Source organism: Oreochromis aureus, linkage group 15 (assembly GCF_013358895.1).
Source record: "Oreochromis aureus strain Israel breed Guangdong linkage group 15, ZZ_aureus, whole genome shotgun sequence".
Taxonomy (NCBI): domain Eukaryota; kingdom Metazoa; phylum Chordata; class Actinopteri; order Cichliformes; family Cichlidae; genus Oreochromis; species Oreochromis aureus.
The window spans coordinates 27,012,943-27,036,001 of record NC_052956.1 but is presented as its reverse complement, the minus strand read 5'-3'; the positions used below and the strand labels follow the sequence as shown (position 1 = coordinate 27,036,001).

General features: G+C 41.5%; 1 protein-coding gene across 5 annotated transcripts; it reads right to left on the bottom strand.

The window, feature by feature from the left end:
• Positions 1–5,450: 5,450 nt before the first annotated feature.
• Positions 5,451–20,832, bottom strand: ubr7 (ubiquitin protein ligase E3 component n-recognin 7). Of its 5 annotated transcripts, none has more exons than XM_031755959.2 (13): positions 20,695–20,832; positions 20,216–20,399; positions 18,473–18,595; positions 16,882–17,015; positions 16,705–16,765; positions 14,876–14,971; positions 13,050–13,103; positions 12,868–12,973; positions 12,685–12,755; positions 12,427–12,591; positions 12,143–12,308; positions 5,794–5,855; positions 5,451–5,717 (listed from the first exon to the last, which is right to left on the bottom strand). In XM_031755959.2, the coding sequence occupies exons 2-13, from the start codon at positions 20,318–20,320 to the stop codon at positions 5,628–5,630; spliced, it is 1,233 nt and encodes a 410-aa protein (XP_031611819.1). In that variant the 5' UTR covers positions 20,321–20,399; positions 20,695–20,832; the 3' UTR covers positions 5,451–5,627. The 5 variants fall into 5 exon arrangements, with proteins under 5 accessions (XP_031611819.1, XP_031611826.1, XP_031611838.1 ...); XM_031755966.2 differs by having other exon boundaries at positions 12,685–12,749; XM_031755978.2 differs by lacking the exon at positions 20,216–20,399 and having other exon boundaries at positions 20,695–20,831.
• Positions 20,833–23,059: the final 2,227 nt, after the last annotated feature.

The window sequence follows — 23,059 nt, the reverse complement described above, 5'->3', positions numbered from 1 at the left end:
TGTGATTTGGCGCTATATAAATAAAATTGAATTGAATTGAATTGAATTGAATGGGCAGCACATTGAACACATTTTATAAGTGGTCAGAAACTAGGCCCCAGGGCTCCAGGGTCCGTGGGGGAAAAGGAAGGGATCAAACACGCTCCACCCTTTCCAAATCGCACTCCACTCTTTCCAAATCGCACTCCACTCTCCTCAGCTGGCACAACCAAGTGCTTCAGCTTTGAGGAGCTGATCAGGTTTCATCTGTCAGTAATTATCTCCAGCATGTCACAGAATTCTGGAGAGTCAACTGGCATAGTTCCACCTGCTGAATACACAGAAAATTTTTTAGCAGCCACACAGTTCACACAACACTAATATTCACTATTAGATGCTTTTTGAACACCCCATTGCAATGTTTTATTCCTGGAATGTGAGTTTTTTTCCCAAGGTTCGCACTGTTGCTGTCACAGCGGGACAGAACGGACTCGCGCGCAGGCCCTAAGTCTCGAAAACACAAGAGTCTTTATCACAGTACACCAGGTGATCTATTTACAAAGGTGAGGGGAAGGCCAGACTCCGGGGGTCCACACACGAAAGGGAAAGACGCTGAAAGTCCACGCACACACTCCTCTTCACACTCCACAGAAAGCACGATGGCTTACGCACACTCGATCACTTCAGAAAACACAGGGGTGGGTCCAGGGAATCTGTACACAGAGACACGAAGGGATTACAATGGAAGGTCACTGAGAAACACTCTAGAGTTAACTGAGCTGGAGTTACACTGACGAGGGTCGGCAACGGTCCAGCGACGAGAGACACAGAGCTGCCATCTTATAAAGGAGCTGGAACACTCTCATGATGAGCCACAGGTGCGTGGGTCAGGGGCAGGAGCCCACAGGTGAGCTCCGCCCAGGCCGAGGGAGGAGGGAAAGAGAGGAAGGGAGAGAGCAGGAACAAAAATGAAAATAAAAACATATGTAGCCATGCTGAACCGACCGGGTAGGCACAGGGACCCTGACAGTTTCACTCATTTTAGTCACCGACCTAATCAGTTTATTTAGCTTTTGAAATAAAAACATGTGAAATGCTGTCATGTATTTTAAAAGCAGTTTTGTTCCTATGTAACCAGGTGTGTGTGCTTGTCTAGGTGCTAGCTTCACCCGTACATCAGAAACACAAAACTGTTGGAGTCTCCACTCATTTAACCCTCAGCAACATTCTCAAGTCATCTTTCCCGGATATAATAACAATCAACTAGTTTACATTTCAATGGTGTGATATAAAGCGCCTTAAGGCGATTGTTATTGTGATTTGGTGCTATATAAATAAAACTGAATTGAATTGAATTCATAACCCACTAAATTCACAGGACAAGATAATAACAGAGATGCATGTTTAAAATATAATCATAAAAGGTCATTTTCCTTCTTACTGTAAATCTCTTGTGTTATTCAATCAGCAGAAAAAGCATCTTACAACTGAATTTAATGTCTGATCACTGGTTAGTAACACCAGAGTCTCTCTTTTTACAAAAAGTTAACCTATTGTCCTGCAACCTGAAGAGTTAATTGTCAGCAGTGGATGAACTCAACATTTGATAACAAGTGTCTGTTTAGTTTTCCCTGTTCTAACATTGATGAGAGATATGGGCATGTTCATGAGTGTAAGCTGATCTTCTTTGTATCAAGCATGTGTCAAGCATACCTTTGCCTTTTGTTGCGATGCTCAGGACACTTTCTCAACCTCACTCAGAGTCAGTCAGCCTCAATTTTTTAAACCTGATTTTCATGTGCCCCAACACTAAAAACAACAGCCTTCATTATCCCTCCATGTGCTGTTCTCCTAACTTCTCACTGCAAAACAAACCAAAACTAACTGGCAGGATCAACTTGGTATTGAAAAATGCATTAGCCAGATAAATCTAAATATAATAACAAGGGAAACATAGAAAACAAAACCAGGAACAAGGAGCCTGAGACACAAAACACAGGGGACGACAAACAGAGGTAATGCAGGAAAAACACTGAGGATGACAAGCAAAGGTAATGCAGAGGTAGATGATCCGACATGGAACAAAGGGAAACACACATTATATAATACACACAGCAAAACTAGGAAATGGCGGACAGGCAGGGAACGCAGCTAAGACTAATCAGACGAGACGAGACAGGGAGGAAGCAAAACACAATACACTGATGCAGGACATGGGACTGTCAAAGTAAAACAGGAATAAACACGAACATAGAACCAGACTAGTCTGTGTTTATTAAGGCTGTTGTGTTTTTAACACATTTTAATGCTTTGTATCTTGTTCTATTTAATCTGAACAAGCCTCTAAAAAAGGCAGTGATAACTATGGGCTTCTCTTAGTTTTTATTACACTATTCATTTTAAAGCTCAGTTTTTAAAACTGACTTGACTTGACCTGGGTAGGATGTGGATCCCTGGGGCCTGCTGTAGGTAGGTAGTGGAGAGTAACTGTGTGCACCAGGGCAAGGTTTTGGGTGAGTGGACAAGGTTACAATGAGAACACCCGGGGCCTGCGTGAGCTCGGGGTATCTGGTAAGTGACTGGTGAGTGAGGTGAGCAGGTGGCGGGTGACTGGGCCAGGGTGAGTTGGTTAGTGGGTGCAGTTTTCCAATGGTAAAGTGGCCCGTCACTGGCACAGGACAAGTTTTGGGTTCCCACAGTCTGTGTGAGAACAGGGTTTTTCTGCTGTAAGGCGGTGAGCCAGAGGCCAAGGGCAGGGAACTGATTTCTTGCCTGCTGGAGATCATGGTTTCCTAGTGGCAATGTAGATGTACATGCCCAAAGTGTTTTTGACCGTTGAGGAGGGAAGCATACCAGGGCCATGGTGCGGTGACTGTGTGATCATTACTCTCTCCTTTGTCACTCGTCACACCCAAGTGTGGGGTTAGTTATGGTACTATATGGTTTTAAGATTAGATGGGGCCTTATTATTCAAGAGTTGTATGTGATGAGAAGGATTTTAAATTTGATTCTGAATTTAACAGGAAGGTAATGAAGAGAAGCCATTATAGGAGAAATATTGGCCTTTTTTCATACTCAAGTACTCAAGTCTGTACTTGCTAGTTCGTACTCTGAAAGGTAAAAAAACTAACTTGTCAGATGTTAGAACACTTTTTCATTTTAGTAGACACTCAAAATTTACAATAGACAGCTGGGGTTTGGAAGATAATTGAACAAATATTAAAAATATAATTTGATCATCTCTGGAGCAGTTTTCAGGATCTCCACTATCAAAATGCTGTTTCTGGTCCCAGGGAAAATGCTTCCTCCTGAATTAAAATATTTTTAATGTTAGGTTTAACTCGGAGTCATCTGTTAAAGTAAGAACAGCACATTTTACATCAGGGGATAAAGACGAGCAAAATATTCAGTTCAAACTATAATGACAGCTCTCCTAGTAAAACTTCAAAATTAAATAAAACAATCCCGTTATGAAGCTTAACTTTAATCTAACCCAAACACTAATCTCAGCCAAAACGATTTATTCAGGAATAAATAAAACACTGAAATAAGCCCAACAAAAATGATCTAGGTGACTTATATGTATATATATGTGTAACCTGAGTGTTGAAAGCCAGCGGGGGGTTTGAAAATGATGTGTGAGGAGTCAGGTGTTCTTGCCATCTCAGGTGAGCCTTGACCTCAGGGTCAACTATCAAGCTGGTGTGGTAACAGATATCTCTGAAAATGTCGAAGCACTTTTGCAAATAGGTAATGACTTGGTTAATAGAGCAGATATTTGAAGTTTACACATCTACATTCTTGCCTGAAAATATCTTAAAAGTTTATTTTTTGTCACAGAAACAGTAATATTTCTAATTTTTTAGCCGCTCTCTTCTGCCATTGAAGTATTTAAGTTTGGGACAAAATACATTCTGAGGTATCTGGCTGCATCAAGTCCACACAAGTAATCACCAATGCATGCTCGATAGAATGGGAGGAGCAAGAACACAACTGGGAATTTTGAGTGTACTTGACTTGATGCGTACTGAATTGGAACATTACTTGGTCTGCAACTGATGACATATCACAAGTTCATAAGTACGCAGGTACTAGTACACAAATTGAGAAACGGCCATGATCTTTTTATTTATAATCCCTGTCAGTACCCTAATCCTAAATATTTTTGAACACCTGAAGGCTTTTCATGGAGTTTTTAGGACTCCCAGATGAACTAATCTACATGCTGCCAACGAAGAGATCTATTCTAATTCTGCAATAACAATGAGTTACAATAGTGCAGTTTAGAAATAATAAATGCATTTGTTTGTCAGCATCACTAAATGAACACAATCCCCAAATAGTACTCATAGGTGTAGTTAGGTTTATAGGCAATCTAAAAAAAAAAAACTGAAGGTACAGTTGGTTCATTTCAATCTTGTATTCTGAAACTCTACTGATGGGACTCGACCTCTCGCAGAGCTGGGGCAAACTAAAACATAATTTATGGACATTATAAACTTCCTGATAGATGGTTTCACTCCTAAAACCTGCTGGCCAGGACTTTTAGTCATTTTGTTTTTGTCATATTTTTGGACCAGCCTTTCCAACACCTCTCACTAGCAAAGTTGACCCAGTCAGTAAAGCTAGTTACTGGCTACGAGCCAGACATGGAACCTGACGTATTAACCAGAGGTCTCTTTACCACGGTTCACAGCCGTGGACCTGGCAAAGGCAACGAGAGTACAAACTGTGTTAGTTCAGTGAGAGTTATTTGTAAAGAAAACAATTTTCACTAGCAGTCAAAAAATAATGTGTACACTTATGTTTGCATTTTCATTTTGTTAAATATGAACAGAATGATAGCAGAAGTGCTGCCACGTGTCTGGCCAGAAAGGGAGTACCAATTTGTTTATTTGGTAGTTCAATGAAAGGCTTCAGTTAGTTAAGAGTGAAGGAAAAAAATGCTTACTTTTGCACTTTTGTCTTATTATATAATATTCAAAATAAAGAAAAACACTACATTTTTGGAAATATTTGTGGATGTTTTGTTTTTTGTTCTACTTGAACACTTAAGTGGCCCTCCAATGAGATGACAGTGCCAGCAGCGGGCCTCAGCTCCTCCGAGTTTGAGACCCCTGGGTTAGGGTTAGCCTCATCTTAGATAACATCAATCAGATCATTAAAATAAGCTCAGTTTTAAAAATAAAATCTGAATATTATTGATCGCTTAAAAACCCACCTGAATAGTTTTGTTATTGATCTGGCCTCTGTAGTTTAGTTTTTCCATATACATTTTCATATTTTCTGGCTCTTTACTCTTTCCATTCTTTCACTTTCACCCATCCAGCTTTTTTTCTTTAATTCAAAGTTTGTTTCTTAATTATTTATTGTCTCTGAGCTGTTTGTCAGATTTCCATCAGTCTATCAGCTGATTGATAAGAGGATTAGTTGGCAGAATCAGTTGACTGATCATGAAATAACATCAAATGTTGCCATGTTCAGATTGTTTTATTAGGTTGTTTAAAAAGGAAACATTACTGAGACAGAAAGAGAATGTTGGACATGTCAGACAGATTTTATAAAAAAAAGTTAAAACAGGAAACACACAACAGATTTCATTTAGTCAGGGATGAAAGATCAGCAGATGAAGGTGAGGTCAGAGGGGATCAGGTGCAGTAGAACGCTCCGGCGTCAACTCTGCGTCTTTTACGACTCTGCTGCTCGAAGAACTGACGAATGTCATCAGATGTCACGACCTATCAGAGAACAGTCAAATGATATCATTCAACCTAGAACAGTCACAAGACACAGCCTATCGGGGAGCAGACTCACTTTTCCTTCAGCTGCAAATCTTTGCAGGAAGTCCTTCAGCTCAGTTTTCATGTCATTGTATCCTGAAAGAAAAATAATCTGGATTATTTCATCTGTTCACAGACTTTCTGAAGGTTCAAACTTTCTTCTTACAGAGTTCAATTACAGAATTGTTAAGTTATAGTGTGAGCACCTATATAAAAGCAAAGGTTTCAGGTGTGTGTTAAAAGAGTACTGAGGGGGGAAAAACCTCAGCAGTGATCTCAGGGAAGGAACTGTTGCTGTTCATCAGTCTGGGGAGGGTTAGAAGGTCGTTTCCAAACGTTCTGAAGTCATCTACAGTGAGATTATTCACAATGAAAATCTTAAAGCCAGCCATTAATCTTCCTACAAGTGGATGTCCTCTCAAATCCACTGAAAGCTCAAATTGATTTTAAATTTGCTTCTTGATTTAGGAAAATATTTAAGAAAATATTTGAGAAATATCTCTTTCTACCCCCCTGTCAGTACTCCCGCTGAATCATTTTGGATCAACTAAAGGCTTTTACCTGAGTTTTTAGCACAGCCTAATAATAATGAATTACAATAATCCAGTTTACAAGTAATAATTGTATGAACAAGTTTGACCTATATTAATGAAAAAAACAACTCAAAGATTTCCCACAGTGTGATTGGAGGCCAAGGTAAATGCCATACAGTACATATCTGGTAAGACACCATGTTTCTAAGAATTCCAGGTAACAGTTAAAAACAACCTCAGTTTTATCTGAATTTGGAAGCAGGAAATTTGAGGTTATTCTGGTCTTTATGTCTTCAAGAAATTCCTGCAGTTTAACTAATTGGTGTGTGTCATCTGGCTTCATGGATAGATAAAGCTGGGTATCATTACCGTAGAAATGAAAATGTACGTTATGCCTTTGGATAACACTATGTAACGGAAACATGTAAACAGAAGGGGTTCTATCACAGAACCCTGTGGAACACCAGAAATAACCAAGTTGCCCTTGACGAGAGGCTGGAGTGGTATCCTAGTATCCCCTCAACATGCTGCCTATACGTTAGGGTTTCTCCCTGTGGATGAGAGGGTTTGTTCCCTGTGCCTTCGTGTCGGGGATGGATCCTGACTGTCATCTGCGCTTATGCGCCTAACGACGGTTCAGAGTGCCCAGACTTCTTGGAGTTCCTGGGTGGGGTGCCTGACGGTGTTCCAGCTAAGCAGGGCTCTAGAGTGCGACCAATTTGGTCGCAAATGCGACCAAATTTTGCAGTGGTGCGACTAAAAAAATATATATATATTTTGGCCGTGGTCCAGTTGAAAGTGCCGGTGGAAGAGAGAGGTGAGTAGCTTGAATAAAGCGATATCAATTCATTAACGGATTCCACACAAAGACGTAAACACAGAGCGGACCCGACGCATCCGAATCAGCTTTGTCTTTCTCGGCTTTCTCACCCCACGGCCCGAACACGGACACGCTGTCGGAGCTTAGCGATTCTGATGCGTCAGGTCTGCTCTGTGTTTACGTCTTTTTTGCGCTGATTCTGAGCTGCAGGTTTTGTCTCTCCAACCAAAATTCGCCGAGCCAGCAGCAAAAGAAGCAGCAAACTGCGCTTCACATTTGATCAATGTCATCATGAATTCCCTCTGACTTTTGCTGTTTTGCTTCCACCACGATAAAAATCACACTTCATGCACAGCACTCTCTCTCTCTCTCTCTCTCTCTCTCTCTCTGTACTTCAAGAACAGTTTCCCATCTCAAATCTCTGTTTTCTTATTCATTCGCTTATTACCCACCAGTCTACCGTTGTTTACAGCGCTGTCGGCCGCTGTCTTTTTCTTTTATTTTTCTTTTTTCACTTAAATGACCTCGGACAAGAAAGCCTAATTTCTGCTGTTCAATACTGAAGAAATTTAAACTTCTTAAAATTATGCAAAATTGCAGAATATTTTTAAGGTTATCTGCTATAAAACACCAGACCAGGAAAATCTCCTTCATGTTTTTCTGTGTTTTATTCTCAGTTACTTTGACACAAAGGCATCTGCTGTGATGTTCACAATTCTGATGAAGTCTCACATGTATCAGTACTGATAAATGATCAGAATTATATTTCTGACTGTCTGAGGCTAAATTGAATCGAATCAGGACTTTGAGAACCAGAATCGAATGGATTATAGAAATCAGTGATGATACCCAGCCCTAGTGAGCAGCCTAGGCCTGACAGACGTGAATGTAGCTGTGGGTAATAAGAAAAGATGAAAAGAACTATTGATAACTTTTGTGTTAAGTTAAGGCCTGATCCGTCTGAAATTCATAGCCAGTGCTCAGACACGGTGCCATCAATCTTTGAATGCTGAAAATGGTAAATGGACTGATTCTTATATAGCGCTTTTCTACTCTCCCGGAGTACTCAAAGCGCTCTATACAACATGCCTCATTCACCCATTCACACCCACTCATACAAGCACTTCTAAACTCAAGTGCAACGTAAACTACATTCATACACATTCATACTCCGATGAACGCATCGGAGGGCAATTTGGGGTTAGTATCTTGCCCAAGGATACTTGGCATGCAGACTGGGGAAGCCAAGGATCGAACCACCAACCTTCCGATCAGTAGCTGATCTGCTCTACCACCTGAGCCACAGCCACCCAGAAAGCAGCAGTGTATCCAGAAAACACATTATATGCTGCAATAAATGCACTGCCCAAGTGTTCCCTCTCCCCACTGCCTTTCAGCAGCATGCAACAGCAAACAGGTCGTCAGAGGAGGCCGAGATGATGATTAAGTTTAACATTTTCTACAATATTAACAAAGCACTTTAAGCACAAGTTTGTTAGTTAATAATTTAGAAATGAATATTGTCTGTATGGACTTTCCCCCAAAGAAAGTGCACATGTAAAACTGCGGTGGTAAGCGATGTGGTTGAAAGATTTGAGTGCACCTAACTTTTTAAAGTTAGGCGTACCGCTGCACCCATGTCAAAAAGTTAGTCTAGAGCCCTGCACCTAGGGACTCTGTTTTCCTACTGGGAGACTTACAGGATGGCTCAGAGTAGAGCCACTGCTCCTCCACATCGAAAGGAGCTAGTAGAGGTGGTTCGGGCATCTGATAAGGATGCCTCCTGGGCGCCTCCTGAGTGAGAAGTTCCGGGCATGTCCCACTGGGAGGAGGCCCCGAGGTAGACCCAGGACTTGCATTTTAGCAAGTATACGTACATTTTTTTATAATCCCTAAGAAAATGATGTGGTTACAATTGCTCCAAGACAATAACAGTAACAGCCTAAACTAAATAAATAATACAATATATTACAAAGTTTACAAAATATAAGAAATAATATATCTAATATATACAAATAGCTCAATTATAAATACCCAGAATATTAAAGAGAATAAATATATATGATTGACATTTATCTTTAACTGGATGTCGGCCGGATGGGATTAAATGCACTGGAAAAGTCGAAAAACATGACCCTCACAGTGCTCGCCGGCTAGTCCAGATGGGCATAGACACGGTTAAGCATGTAGATGATGGCATCCTCAGCTCCAGGGCAGGGCTGGTAAGCGAATTCAAGAAGATCCCTATGTTGCCTGACTATAGGTCGTAGCCTGTCAAGGATGAGTCTTTCCAGGGTCTTCATGATGTGGGAAGTCAGTGCCACAGGCCTTTAATCCTGGGGGCCTGTTTCTGTACTAAAGAAATGGCATCTTTAGTACAAAACAAGGCTCACTCAGACTCATCATGAACAGTTTATGAAAGACTCCACAGAGCTGGGGGGCACAGGCCTTGGAACATGGGGACTGCTGATGGATGTCCTTCAACCAGTTATTGCCTTCATGCTACTCCACACCTCTCTCATGCTGCTCTGCTGGAGTTTCCACTCCAGCTTTCTCCTGTAATTGTCCTTAACCTCCCTGATCTTGCCCTTCAATAACACCTTAACCATTCTCACCTCCTCTCTATTGCCCACTCTGAAGACTGTCTTCTTTTCATTGAGGTGTGCTTTGATGGATGATCTGATATCGTCGTGTTGGTGTTGTTCCCAGATCATCATGAAAATGTTGTTCCAGGTTCAACATTGCAAGTGACCAATCACATTGTTGTGACGTTATTCTTTTGCGCGCCAAGCCATTCGTGCATTTATGAAATTCCAATGTTGCAAGGACAATATCAATTGTGCTTACAGTTTATTAAAGGGTTAGGGTTAGGGTCAGGGTCCGTTGATCGGTGGACAGAGGCGGTTTCTCGCAGCTTAAGTACAGTTTTTTGTTTTACGGCGGTTTTTCCCGAAGTCGCAAAAGTATGACATCACAACATTCTGATTGGTCACTTGCAATGTTGATCCTGGAACAACATTTAGTATGATGATCTGGGAACAACACCAACACGACGATATCAGATCGTGCGTGCTTTGATGTCCTTAGGCACCCACGGCTTGTATAGCCCCATACATTATACTCCCAGGTAGAGCTGGGCGATATATCGAGTTTTTAAAAAATATCGATATATTTTCATACGAGATATAAGATGTGACAATATCGTTTATATCGATATAGTATATGTTACGTTATAATTATACTTGTGGAGCCGCAAGTTTGCCTCTCTTTCGTCCATTTTTGTCTCTACGCTGCGTTACTCGGCCTCGCCTCTCCTTCACTGAACACAACTCCCCCTCCCCCATAGCTTCACCTGCAGGCAACGATAAGATGAACACGGCAAATCTGCGTTAACGAGTTACCGCGGATCGCCCCGTGCGTGGGGCTGGACGGCGTCAACGTGTTAGCGAGCTAACCGCGCTAACGACATGCAGCACCTAAAATCCTTTCATTTTCTCAAAAATCGACAGTGCGCCTTATGTATGAAATCTGGTTGTGCTTACTGACCGCGAACGGATTTTATGTGGTACACGGCGCTCAGCAATCTGTCAAAAAATTTTTTAGTACAACTTTGGTAAGCTTTCCCATGTTGCTTGTCTGTGTTTATTGTGCTATAGTGTGTTGATATATGTGCATTCCTGTATTATCCTTTTGTGTTACACATTTCGATGTTTTTTTCCTCGCTACCTAGCCTGACCTGTCTCCCCAATGTGATGTTTGTGTATTGTATGTACGGTCGGCAAGGTCTGTCATCTCGGTTGCGGGCAAAAGACCTGCAACTGACAAATAAAGGCTATCTCTCATCTCATCTCATCTACGGAGCCGCACCGCTTGATGGATTGTCGGAGCATTACGGCTACCGTAGTGGAGCCTCGCGGAGTGATACGTACTGTGCTTCAACGTAATATTACCGTATTGTGTATAAGGACCATAAATGGCACCTGTTAAGGGACATGGTTACTAAGAGGATTTCAAACTCCAGGCTGTCAGTCACGCAGTAGAACTTGGGAATAGAGCAGCTGTGAAATCTGTCTCTTTGTTATTATGCTCAGCATCTTTTAGTTTACATTTTAAGTGCACAATTGTGAGCTTTTTGTTATGCACAAAAACAACATTGTGTTCTTTTATTTATGGAGCATCATTATTTAATAAATGCTGATAATTTATTTTTGAGTAATTTCTTCATGTACATCTACGCTGTATGTTAATAAAAGTGGCTGTGTGACATCTGGGACACAGCTTTGACTAAACTCTCTTTTTGTTCTTACCTTATGGCTTAAAAAATATATATATCGAGATATATATCGTATATCACCATCCAGCTAAAAAATATCGAGATATGAATTTTGGGTCATATCGCCCAGCTCATCTCCCAGGTCCAGGCACCAATACCGCCAGAAGGGCAATCAGCCCCCAAACCCAGGAGATGGTCCCTTTCACTCTGGGGTGAAAAGACCGAAGGCCTCACTCTGCCCACTCATATGTGGTGTTGATGCGTGGTGTTCTAATTTGCAGAACCCTCATTGTCTATATGCAATTTAAAACTGAAAAGTGTGAACCAGCACCAGATGTGAGCTACATTTTTCCCTGTTTTCAGGCCTCATACTTTAACAAACCCCTTCAAAATCTTCAGTAAAAGGAATCTAAAGACCTTTGCGATGTCAAATTGCGAAGCTTTTTACTCTTCGTGAAATGGGATGGTCATGGGGGCACGTGGAGTTTTAATCACTTGCCAAAAAACAGTAAACTGCTGTCACTCAAAAACACAATGTCTAATCTCTCCCAAACTTCACAGGCATGATGAGAGTCGAGTTTGGAAAAGTTTAATACCTGGTGGGCATTGTGTTGGGCGTGGCTTGACGCACCATGGTGCGAGGGCCCTTTCAACACTGCTTGCAGCTTTAACATTTTTTTTCACCATGATCTTATACATTATTATTACTTCACGTGTGTAGTATTACTATCACTAGTAGTAGTAGAAGTATCAGTACCATGGATGATCTCGAGCTGCTGCACGCGGTTCAGGTTGTCGAGCGCTGACATCAGAGGGTCGTGTTCCTGTCGTCTTTGCTCGCTGTTCTTTCCTTTGTTCTCATAGGCGAGGACAGTGTCTGACTCGTCCAACAGGAAGGACAGACCAGCTTCAAGCAGGCGCACCTGAGTGCACAGGTAGGTCAGACAGGTGAGCTAACAAAAAAAAACATCTCTCCAGTGAAATTTCATTATATATCAATCTAAGCATGCTCAGACACACTAAACACCTGGCACGTGCTACCTGGCATATGCTGCAGGAGCAGAGCTTGGAACGCCACGCTGAAGGCCAGAACACAGCTCCTGATTGAACTCTTTTCTGACCAATTGCCTGCAGCTCCTTCAGTCTGCACCTTGGCTCCACCTCCTCACGGCTCCGCTTGCAGCTAGGCTCAATGGCATCATCAACCTGCCAGATTTTTCATTATTGATTACTTGACCCTGATCAGTGAGTGTGATCCAAACTGCTGTGACCATGGTAACCACAGGTGAACCCCCTCACCTCGTCTTCTTTGGTGGGAACAGTGGGCTCTTCTGCCGTTTCCTTCTTCACCTCCACTGCTCCACCTGGTACTAAACAGGAAGTGCATCACACACACAGACATATACACAAAGGAAGTGCACAACATGTGTATAACAGTATGTTTGTGCCAGGTGAGTACTATAAGGTAACAGGATCCTTTACCTGCTAGGTGCGCAGCATAGGTCCAGAGAAACGAGTGTGTTTTCATACAGGACTCGCAGATCATCTCCTGAAGCTCCACGCAGTCTGGGACCACACAGCCCAGGTGCTGCAACAACGTTCAGGTACAATAGTCAGGAGAGGCACAGCAGACAAGTGCAGGAACAGGTAAACTGATAACTCACCCGGCCATGCAGCCAGTCCTCACAGACCACACACTGAATCATCTCGTCCTCCACCTGCAGACACAAACAGCTTCACTAAAGCGAGCCCAGCACAGGAGGAGGAGCTAAAACCATCACGTGAGACATTAACAGGAGTTGATGACTTGTTCACAAGCTCACCTGCCAGCGCAGGGACCTATTCCCAGAAGTAGGTTTAGCTAACAGCTCATTGTTTGTTAATCCCAAGATAAGAGAAACTCTGATTTTCTTTTCCAGACTAAGGATCGATGTCAACGCTGAGTCAGTTACCATGGTAACGGTGAACTAAACCTGCTCTCTAGCAGGTTTTCTTCAACAAATCTGAGTTCCTATCCAACTCCTCCCCTCTTGCTGCACCTAAACCAGCTGACTGACACTCTGACTCATTTCCTTACATATCCGTAAATATTTACTCTATTTTACGCACTCATCAATGACCAATTGTTTGTCTTATTATAAACAATCATACTGATGGAAAAATGTGTGTCATAGTTGGATCTTGGAGATAACTTCTCTTAGATATTCATGTTGAGGCTGAAATGCCTCTAAGACTCTTTAACGGAACCAAGTGTGTTTTAAGTAATGTTTTAAATTCAGCCTGCAGACAGTCTGATTGTAATCTGATTATGTTTTACGTTGAAATGTGTTCACTGATTGCAGTTTAGTCATTTAAAGTCAGACAGCATTAGTGAGGGTGCATTGTCTTCAAAATCAGGCTGAGTGGGTCGACCCAGATACACATCGACCTGAACGGATCAAACGGATCACATTTTAGATCACAGATTCAGGCCAGATCAGTCCCAAACTGGCTATGGTCATTTCCCAGCTCATCACGTCTGGATCCGTCATATTTTGCATTTATGAGCCATATTGCTGAAAACTACCCTGAAATATCCAAAACATGTAAAAGTTGAAACAGTTACAGTTTAATCATTTGATTTAAAACCAGATGTAAAGTTAGAATTCACACTCATCTAATAAAAACTCAAGTTGTTTAGGCCAAATTAATGAACAAGGACAATATAATAAAGTGATATATTTTATAACAAACTTTGTTCCGCTGTGATAATTACAGAGTGGCCCAAACTGATTAAAATGACCCCCCCCCCCTATAGTTTTTATAAATATGACATTCAGCACTGACACATGTTCATATTCCTCGATCTGCTGGATTGATCTTTATCTGTTACCATACTGAATCATATGAGGGATTCATTGATGATGGCTGTTTCTACTCACTCACACACACACACACACACACACACACACACACACACACACACACACACACACACACACACACGTAACTCAGAGACGGCATAGTCAGTTGTTAACTGAACCAACTCTGATCAGCTGTTCTGGAACACGAAACTCAGAATGTATTTTTAAACTCAGAGTTTGCTGAACCTGCTTCCTGGAATAGGCCCAGATCGGTAAAGTACTGATTGTTTTACTCTCTGAGGATGGGTTATGGTTTTGTGAAGAACATCATCAGGGTGAAGTTTATCACCTGACATTATTCTCTCTTATTCTCCACCGAGGCATTTGGTCTGACCAATCAGACTATTTGGAAACCACTGCAGTATTAAGTCCAGTGGTTTCCAAATAGTCTGATTGGTCAGACCCGTTTATTTACATTAAAAAAAACTGGGTAAAAAAAGTACAAGTCCAAACAATATTTTCAACAAGCAAAATATTTCACAAGTCTAGTGTGCAAAGGCTTTAAGTCACTGAATGTGGTCAGACTGGGTTATAGATCTGTGTATGAGAGTCAGTGGTGGTCTGATTTCTCAGGTGAGAGAGGTTACCTGGTCCTCTGGGTCTGGGTACGGTCGGCCGCAGGTGCAGTAAACTCCAAAGAAGTTCTGACTGTATTTATTCAGACTGTTTACCTCATCTTTGTCCTGGACAAGACACACACACACACACACACACACACACACACACACACACACACACACACACACACACACACACACACACACACACACACACACACACAGAGTCAGAAACGCTCTAAACATCACCTGCCAGAGCAGGGCAATATGGCCAAAAATATTTATCAATATATATATTTGAAAATTTGTGATAATGATATAACTGATGATATAATTGATGCGAGACAAAATACTTTACAACTCCACAACTTTACTAGTGCAAAAAACCCATCCATTTATTTTTACTTAAACAAGCAGCTGTTTTTTATGTGCATTAAAGCTATATAAAAATTTAACAGTGCAAACGCAAATTCCTTGCTGAAAGTTTAAGCAAAGGACATATCCTGAGCATAACCATGTATAACATCCACTAAAGTTAAAAAGAGGTGCTTTGCAACATTAAACTGCAGTGTGCCAAATAAAAAAGTCAAATACGTATTTTTCGGACCATAAGGTGCACGGGATTATAAGGCACATTAAGCGAAACAAAGCAGTCAGATAAATCAAAGTTTATTCAACTGATTCTTCTTGCTTCCTCCACTTCTGTACCATTGGTTCATTAATGCTGTATTCTATCACAGCCGCTCTATTCCCATGTTGTTGCAGTATATTAATGACTAACTTCGTATTGTGGATGGATTATCTTAGTTGTTCTCCTGACTGAAGTTTGGTCTGTTTATAGCATCCTGCCATGCCATTGCATTTGTCTCTAACCATCAGGAACCCTCACGTTAACTTTTATCGAGTGGAAAAGTGTTAGCGTTCATCCTGCAGCTTCACCGTTTATGTTATGCTAACATAGCTGTGTTACTAGCAATCACGTGGCACATCATTATATACCAGCTAGCCCAACTTCAGTAACCCTACAAACGTCACTGCTGTTTAGTTTTCTGTCTTCATGGAAGTGATAGCAGAGCTGTACGTTTTATTTTTTTCAGAAATCTCTCAGTCAGAACATGGTATATCATGCTTAGGTAACTAGCGAAACTAGCGAGCTAACTTCCGCTAACTTTTTGCTAATTTTTTGCTAACTTTTAACTCCATTAAATGTAATAAATTCTGTTTTCATGGATGCCTGGATGTTAAACTTAATTGTTACACCTGGTAAAGCAGCAATGCTGATCGTTTTATTAAAGATGAAAGAATTTAGACAGTTTTTAACTCTCAATGTGCCGCAGTGTTCGTTTGACTTTGGGACCTGAAGCGGACGGAGTTTTGGACCTAGATTACTCCCAGATTTACGAGCACCTTAGTCCTACAAATACGTTAATAATGACGGCCCGCTTGCATGTTCTACAAAACAAATGTGCTTTGGTGGGTATCTGAGGGACAAACACCAAACCAGTTCCACATCGCTTAAGTTGCACCATTTTTACAAACCAATTCTGGTTCATCCGTTTCACTCAACGATCCGCTTTCCCCATTCTCATTCTCCGTTGCCGCCATGCTTTTTCGGCCATGTGCGTATGAAAACGAAGGCACTGCGCATGCGCGTTTTACCCATATTCTATTGCGATATTTTATTTTCTTATCGTTGCCTAAAATTATACCGGTATTACCGTGAACGGTATAATATGGCCCAGCCCTATCACCTGCTCCCGAGCAAGTGAACAGCATCAGTTACCATGGTTACATCAGTTAAACAGATGTCTGTGCTCTGTGGCACCTCCTACTGGTGACTCTAGTCACCAATGACTCACCGGGTGGAGTTTACACAGCAGCTCCGAGAACTTCCTGTTTCCACAGTCACAACGGAAGTTCCTGCACCAGAATAAGAGACAGTTGTATTGATCACCTCACCGTGTGTATTGATAACTGCAGAAACTGACCAGTAGTTTCTGATCAGTGACTAACTTATCAATAAAAGCATTCATCACCTCTTAGTGTACAGCTCAAAGAGGTCGTGACCTTCGTGACATTTGTAGGAGCACGCCAAACAGATGCCGGCTGCCTCGCTGCCCTTTGGCGTGCAGGTGTTACAGGCATACAGAGCCTGCCGCTTCACGTACCCCTGAGAGAGACGCACACACGGACACAACAGTGTTTGTGTTTACTGTTTCTAAGGTAACACCTGATCATCAGTCTGATCCCACTTTGTAACCCTGATCAATGAACAGCAACACTGCGTCTCAACTAATCACTGCTCTCTGAGCTACGAGACAGGGCCTGTCAAAATCAGGTGGAACTTGGTGTCAAGGTAACCTGGCTCAGAGCCAATCAGAAGCTTTAGCTGTTTGACCTGAGTTTGTTTAACAGACACATGAGCAGCTGCACCCTAAACGATAACTCCACCTTCAAGAGGAGACTGAGTTCATCGTCTCTCTCTTCTCCTTTTTCACCCTCTCCCTTCCTTTCCCTCCCCCCCATCACCATGAATCAGAACATCGACCTATTTCTGATGTCTGGTCATATGGTCACCTGAGGTCTGCACTACTAAGCAAGATTTATTCCAGTCCGGGTAACTTCAGAGATAACCCTGAATTTTCTGTACTATAAAGGTGGTTCACTTCTTCTTAAGTTGCCATGGCAACTTAAGTTGGTTTTTTGTTTTTAAACGTACGTATTTACAGATGTTAACTTACAGATTAGAGATCAACAGCTATGATATTGCATCAGTATTTCTGGAAGATTCCTGAACTTTTTATATATTATGTAATGTCTTTGTGTTTTTCTAAAGAGCATCAGTAATAAATGTTAGTGTAGAGATTAAGGTTGGGCAACTGGACAAATATATCGACTATCATTTTTACAAGAGAAATGTATTTATTTGCCCATGAGTAACTTAGCTTCAACCAATATTATTAGCAAAGAGAAGCAGTTAACGGAAAAAATAGCAGTTTTAACAGCACCACCTTCCAGCTGCGCCTAAATGCAGTGATTCATTTACTCAAACTCATAACAGAAAAGAAAGGCATTACCCTATGTTCAGAAAAAAACCCAAAACATTTTATTTAAAAATTTTTAAAACCAATGGTGGGGAGGGAAACAAAGAAACCATAACCGTGTTTACAGGCCATTCCAGTGTTCGTCTGTCTTACACACTCGACCAACAAACACAAAATTAAACAAAAAGTAAGTTAAAAATCAAAATGTGTCTTCCAGCAAACATTAAAAAAAAAAAAAAGAAAAAGAAAAAAAATCTCTGACATAACATTAAGTTTTTTGTGCGATTTGGCACATCTCAAATAAATAAATAAAGCAAAAAGTAGCTATATTAATACTGAAACAAACAAAAAGAGAAAGTAAAATATTCCCTCCAAATAAAGCTTATAACTTCTAAACGCACAAATCAGTCCATGCATGATTACATTGCACCACAGCAAAAAGTCTCCACGAATATATCACCTATCGTCGGTTATCGCACTGACGATTGTTGGTTGGAAGATTTTTACATATCGCCCAACCTTAGTAGAGATAGGTTCATCGGTCTGTGGGGATTTTTTCCAGACATTTCACCTGCACACTCACCTGAGGATAAGAGCAGTGGTCAGAGTCACTTCCTGCCAGCACAGCTGAAGCTTCTTCCTCTAGCTCCTCATCTTCCTCCAGAACATCAACCAGAGACACTGTCTGTTCCTCACACATCCTCCTCTGCTCAGATACACAAACAGGTCACCATGGTGAGGGGCAGAGGTAGGGCTGGGCCATATCATACCGTTCACGGTAATAATAAAATGAAATATCGCGATAGAATATGGGTAAAACGTGCATGCGCAGTGCCTTTGTTTTCATACGCACATGGCGGAAAAAGCACGTCGCCGACGGAGAATAAGAAGGGCGAAAGCGGATCATTGAATGAAACGGATGAACCAGAATTGGTTTGTAAAAATGCTGCAACTTCAGTGATATGGAACTGGTTTAGCTTTCGTCCGTCAGATACACAACAAAGCCCTATTTTTGGTAGAGCATGCTAGGGGCCGTCGTTATTACCGTGTTTTTTGGAAAATACGGCAAACTTAAAATCAATCCTTTGATTTTTCTGAAAATCGACAGTGCCCCTTATAATCCCATGTGCCTTATGTATGAATTCTGGTTGTGTTTACTGACCTCGAAACTATTTTTTATTATTTGTGGTACACGGCGCTTGAAATCTGTCAAATGTTTCAGTACAACTTTGCTAAGCTACAAACCCGCACCGCTTGATGGATTGTCGGAGCATTACGGCTATCATAGGCAGGAGCCTCGCAGAGTGATACGTACTTTGCTTCAACATAATATTTCCGTATTGTGTGTGTATAACCTCTTTTAAGTTTTGTGGATATTATACATGGTTATGCTGAGGATATGTCTGCCAATTTCCACTGGAAATGCCTTTTGGTTAAACTTTCAGCAAGGAATTTACATTTGCACTGTTAAATTTTTATATAACTTTAATGCACATAAAAAACAGCTGTTTGTTTAAGTGAAAATACATTGATGGTTTTTTTTATTTGCACTAATAAAGTTGTGGAGTTGTCTAGTGTCAATTATATCGTCAGTTATATTGTTATCGCAAATTTTCAAATGTATATCGTGATAAATATTTTTGGTCATATCGCCCTGCTCTAGGCAGAGCAGTAAGAATTACTGGCTAGGCACAGATCCATATACAGTTGGTGATACAATAACAGTTTCGGATCAGCTGATCAGATGGAGCAGTGACATTAGCAAATTCTAGAATAGTTTATATCGAATAAAAACTGCACCTGAACAAGCAGAAATACAGCAACAACATTGGCCACCTACAAAGGTGACATCATATGTCTGCAGACACTCGCCTGGATCAAATCAAGTCAGGTCAAATCAAGTTTCCGTCCTGCTATATCGATGATTGATTAGAACAGCGAGTCAGTTGGCTCAGGTGGGGCAGGAAGGGAGGATACGGAGGGAACACCTGCCAGTCAGCAGGTGAGGTTCACGCAGTCTGTTACCATAGTAAACGAGTTAGAGTTTAAGTTAACTCAGGTTTAACGAACTCAGATTTTTAGCTGAGCCTGCGCAGCGGTTCCTGCCATCGAAGTTAAACAAACAAACAAAAGAAACAAACAGCTGTGACGTCAAGCTCAGCAAACACGCGCAAGCTTCAGAGCCGCTATGAGGAGCCGTTATCGACGACAATCAATAAACATGTCCCGTTAGCGTGGGTTAGCATCAGCTCTCGTCCTGAGTAAATACGAACGGGCAGCGTGCTTTAATGCTAAGGATCCTGGCTCTGAGAACAAAAACACTCACCGATCTAAGGTCAGATTGCTCCGTGTGACTGTGAACTAGTCGGTGAAGCACCAATAATGAATAATCAGATGTTCTGATGTGTGTTATCGAGCTGGTAACTGCCATTAACCAATGACAACTTCCGGTTCACTTCCTCAGATCGTATTTGGCGGGACATTGAGGTGAGACGTCACCGGAACAAAAACTGAAATAAAATTAGTAAAAAGGTCAGTTTCACTGATTCTGAATATTAATAAAGTTTATAATAATTAGCTGATAAATAAAATCAAAAATAAGCTAAGCGCTGTGTCGCGTTCACGTGTGTTAACGAATATCCTCCGACAACTGATTAAAGCGCAGCTAATTCCAAACGTGACTCATCAGCAAAGTTTGACCCCTGAAAATTTAAATTCTGTTATTTTAAACTATGAATCGGTTCCGGTGTATCGATCAGAGTTACATGTTATCAGGATTTTTTGAAAATAAGTCGGAAAGCGAACCTTAAGGCAGTAGATGGTGCGCGATGACGTCATCAGCGAGGAAGATGGCGTCGCTGCGGGCAGAGCTCAGGCTCAGAGATGGGCAGAGGCAGACGGTCAGCGTTCAGGTAGAAACACACCTTAGCTCTTTGATACGTGGAATCTCCGAGCTGAACCAGAACGTGTCGCAGCTGCTCAGCGAGCTTGTTGAGCGTGAAAAAGCATGCGCACAAGGTGAGCTACAAAAAACTACCTGTGAGCTGGCGTAACAGAGATATAACTAGATATGCTGAATGAGCTTTTAGGCCTCTGCTTTATTACCTGCTAAACAAATCTAGCACAGGGTATCAAAGGAAATGAGCCTGACTCGGAGAGATGCTGCGAGTACTTAGGGCCGGGGTGGGGAACTCCAGGCCTCAAGTCCCGGTGTCCTGCAGGTTTTAGATCTCACCCTGAGTCAACACACCTGAATCACATTATTAGTTCATTACCAGGCCTCCGGAGAACTTCAAGAGATATTGGCCGTTTCTCAATTCTCAAGTACGCGAGTACGTACCCGCCGAGAACGCGAGCACGGACTCGCGATATGTACAATTGGAACACCTGCGTACGTGATGATGTCACAGGTCCGGAGTTTGTACTGCCGTCCCCTCTTAATTTAACTGTGAGTAACATGTGATGAAGCTTAACTTTAATCACAGCCAAACCGGTTTACTCAGGAACAAATAAAACACTGAAATAAACCAAACATTAACATTTAGAAGTGATCTAAGTGACTTATATATCATTTTTAACCTCAGTAGTGAAACCTCTATTAATAAAAATAGTGTACATGTACATACGTGTACATACCTTAATAAAAACAAGCAGGTGAGATGTTAGAACGCTTTTATTTCTATTTTAGTGGACACTCAATACTATAGACAGCTGCTGGGGTTTCTTTAACCTGAGTAGTGAGAAGACCGCGAGCGGGGGGGTTGAACGATGTGCCGGGAGTCCGCTGTTGAGTTTTGGACGAAATGCATTCTGGGATATTTAGCTGTACCAAGTCCACACCGATGCATGCTCGATAAAACGGGCGGAGCGAGAACACATCCGGGACTTTTTCGCGTTCTCGGCTTGATGCATACTTCGAATTGGAACAGTACTTGGTCTCCGACTGATGACGTATCACGAGTACACGAGAACGCAAGTACGCACAAGTACGCATATTGAGAAACGCCCTTTGAGTACCTCATACCTCCTATTCCAATCTCTATTCCTACCAAGATGAAGGAAAAGTAGATAGGGGAATTGCTAAGGATTTAGGAAAAGAGAAGAGAGGGCCCTGAGAATTAGTAACTTAATAGAATTGGAACGGCTCATCTCTTACACGCATCTGTCATTAACGATGTGACGCCAGATGTTTGCCGTGTTGAAAATACAATGTGCAGATGAAGGACTAGGAAACACACATCTTGGTTCATAACGTGTTCTAACCCTGTTGTTGAACAGCCTGTGAAAATATCCTTAATTACAGAGGCTGGAATTTTAAAGGAGGAGGAACATTTAGGGGTCGGATTTTCTGATGTCTGCAGAGCATAAAGACTTCTTTATGTTAAAAATCTGCTGGATGTATTAAAGAGGCTCAGAGTCAGATTATGATTGAAAGTTGCAAACAGGAGGATCTTTGGACTTATGCATATGTATTTGTAAGCCTTTTACTTTCAACAGAAGAATATTTAAAAGAGTCACACAATTTTGAGCACACAGTTACTGTAAATTGCACAATCTTAACACTGAAAAAATCCTGCCCTATGCATGTTGCAGTTGTGATCGCTATTGCCAGGAGTTTATGTTCAAAAGGGAAGGATAATGTGGATGCTCAAAGCTGTTATTGCAGTGCCAAAACTTTAGCTCTGTCCTAAAACACTCATGCTGAGTGTTCAGAGCTGAGCCCACTTATTGCTCCTCAGTAACACGGTTTTCATGAAACAGCAGAAATGCACTGAATTCAGCTTCTTTTTCTCAGCAGTGTACACACATCAAGAAACTTCTTCCTACTGAATCTGTAACAGATAAAAGTGTTGCTGTGTTAGCTTAATGCCTGAATGTTGCAGTGTGCATGTTAAAGCTAAGAAGGTATGGGCACATACCTTCTTAGCTTTAACATGCACATGTCACAGTAACCATAGTAACTGGGACAGCTCGTCATCTGACGGTAAATAATGTTTGTGTTCTTCTGTACATCATAATGTCAGCTGTTTACACAGAGTGCAGTTTATAATGATGCAGCTCTCCTCTGGGTAAATGTGAGCTCCATCGGAGTCCTGATCCTCAGACCTTTGCACAGTGCTCAATGCATTACTTCTTAAATCAAAAGTGTATCGATCTTCCTTCAGCCTCC

Bases quoted from the DNA above. Each gene is read 5' to 3' on its own strand.
- ubr7 (XM_031755959.2), bottom strand. From the start codon at position 20,320: ATGGCAGTTACCAGCTCGATAACACACATCAGAACATCTGATTATTCA. The intron at 18,596-20,215 runs GTGAGTGTTTTT...GTATCTGAGCAG, and splicing joins AGCAATCTGACCTTAGATCG to AGGAGGATGTGTGAGGAACA. The intron at 5,856-12,142 runs GTACTGATACTT...TTTTTCTTTCAG, and splicing joins GCAGCTCGAGATCATCCATG to GATACAATGACATGAAAACT.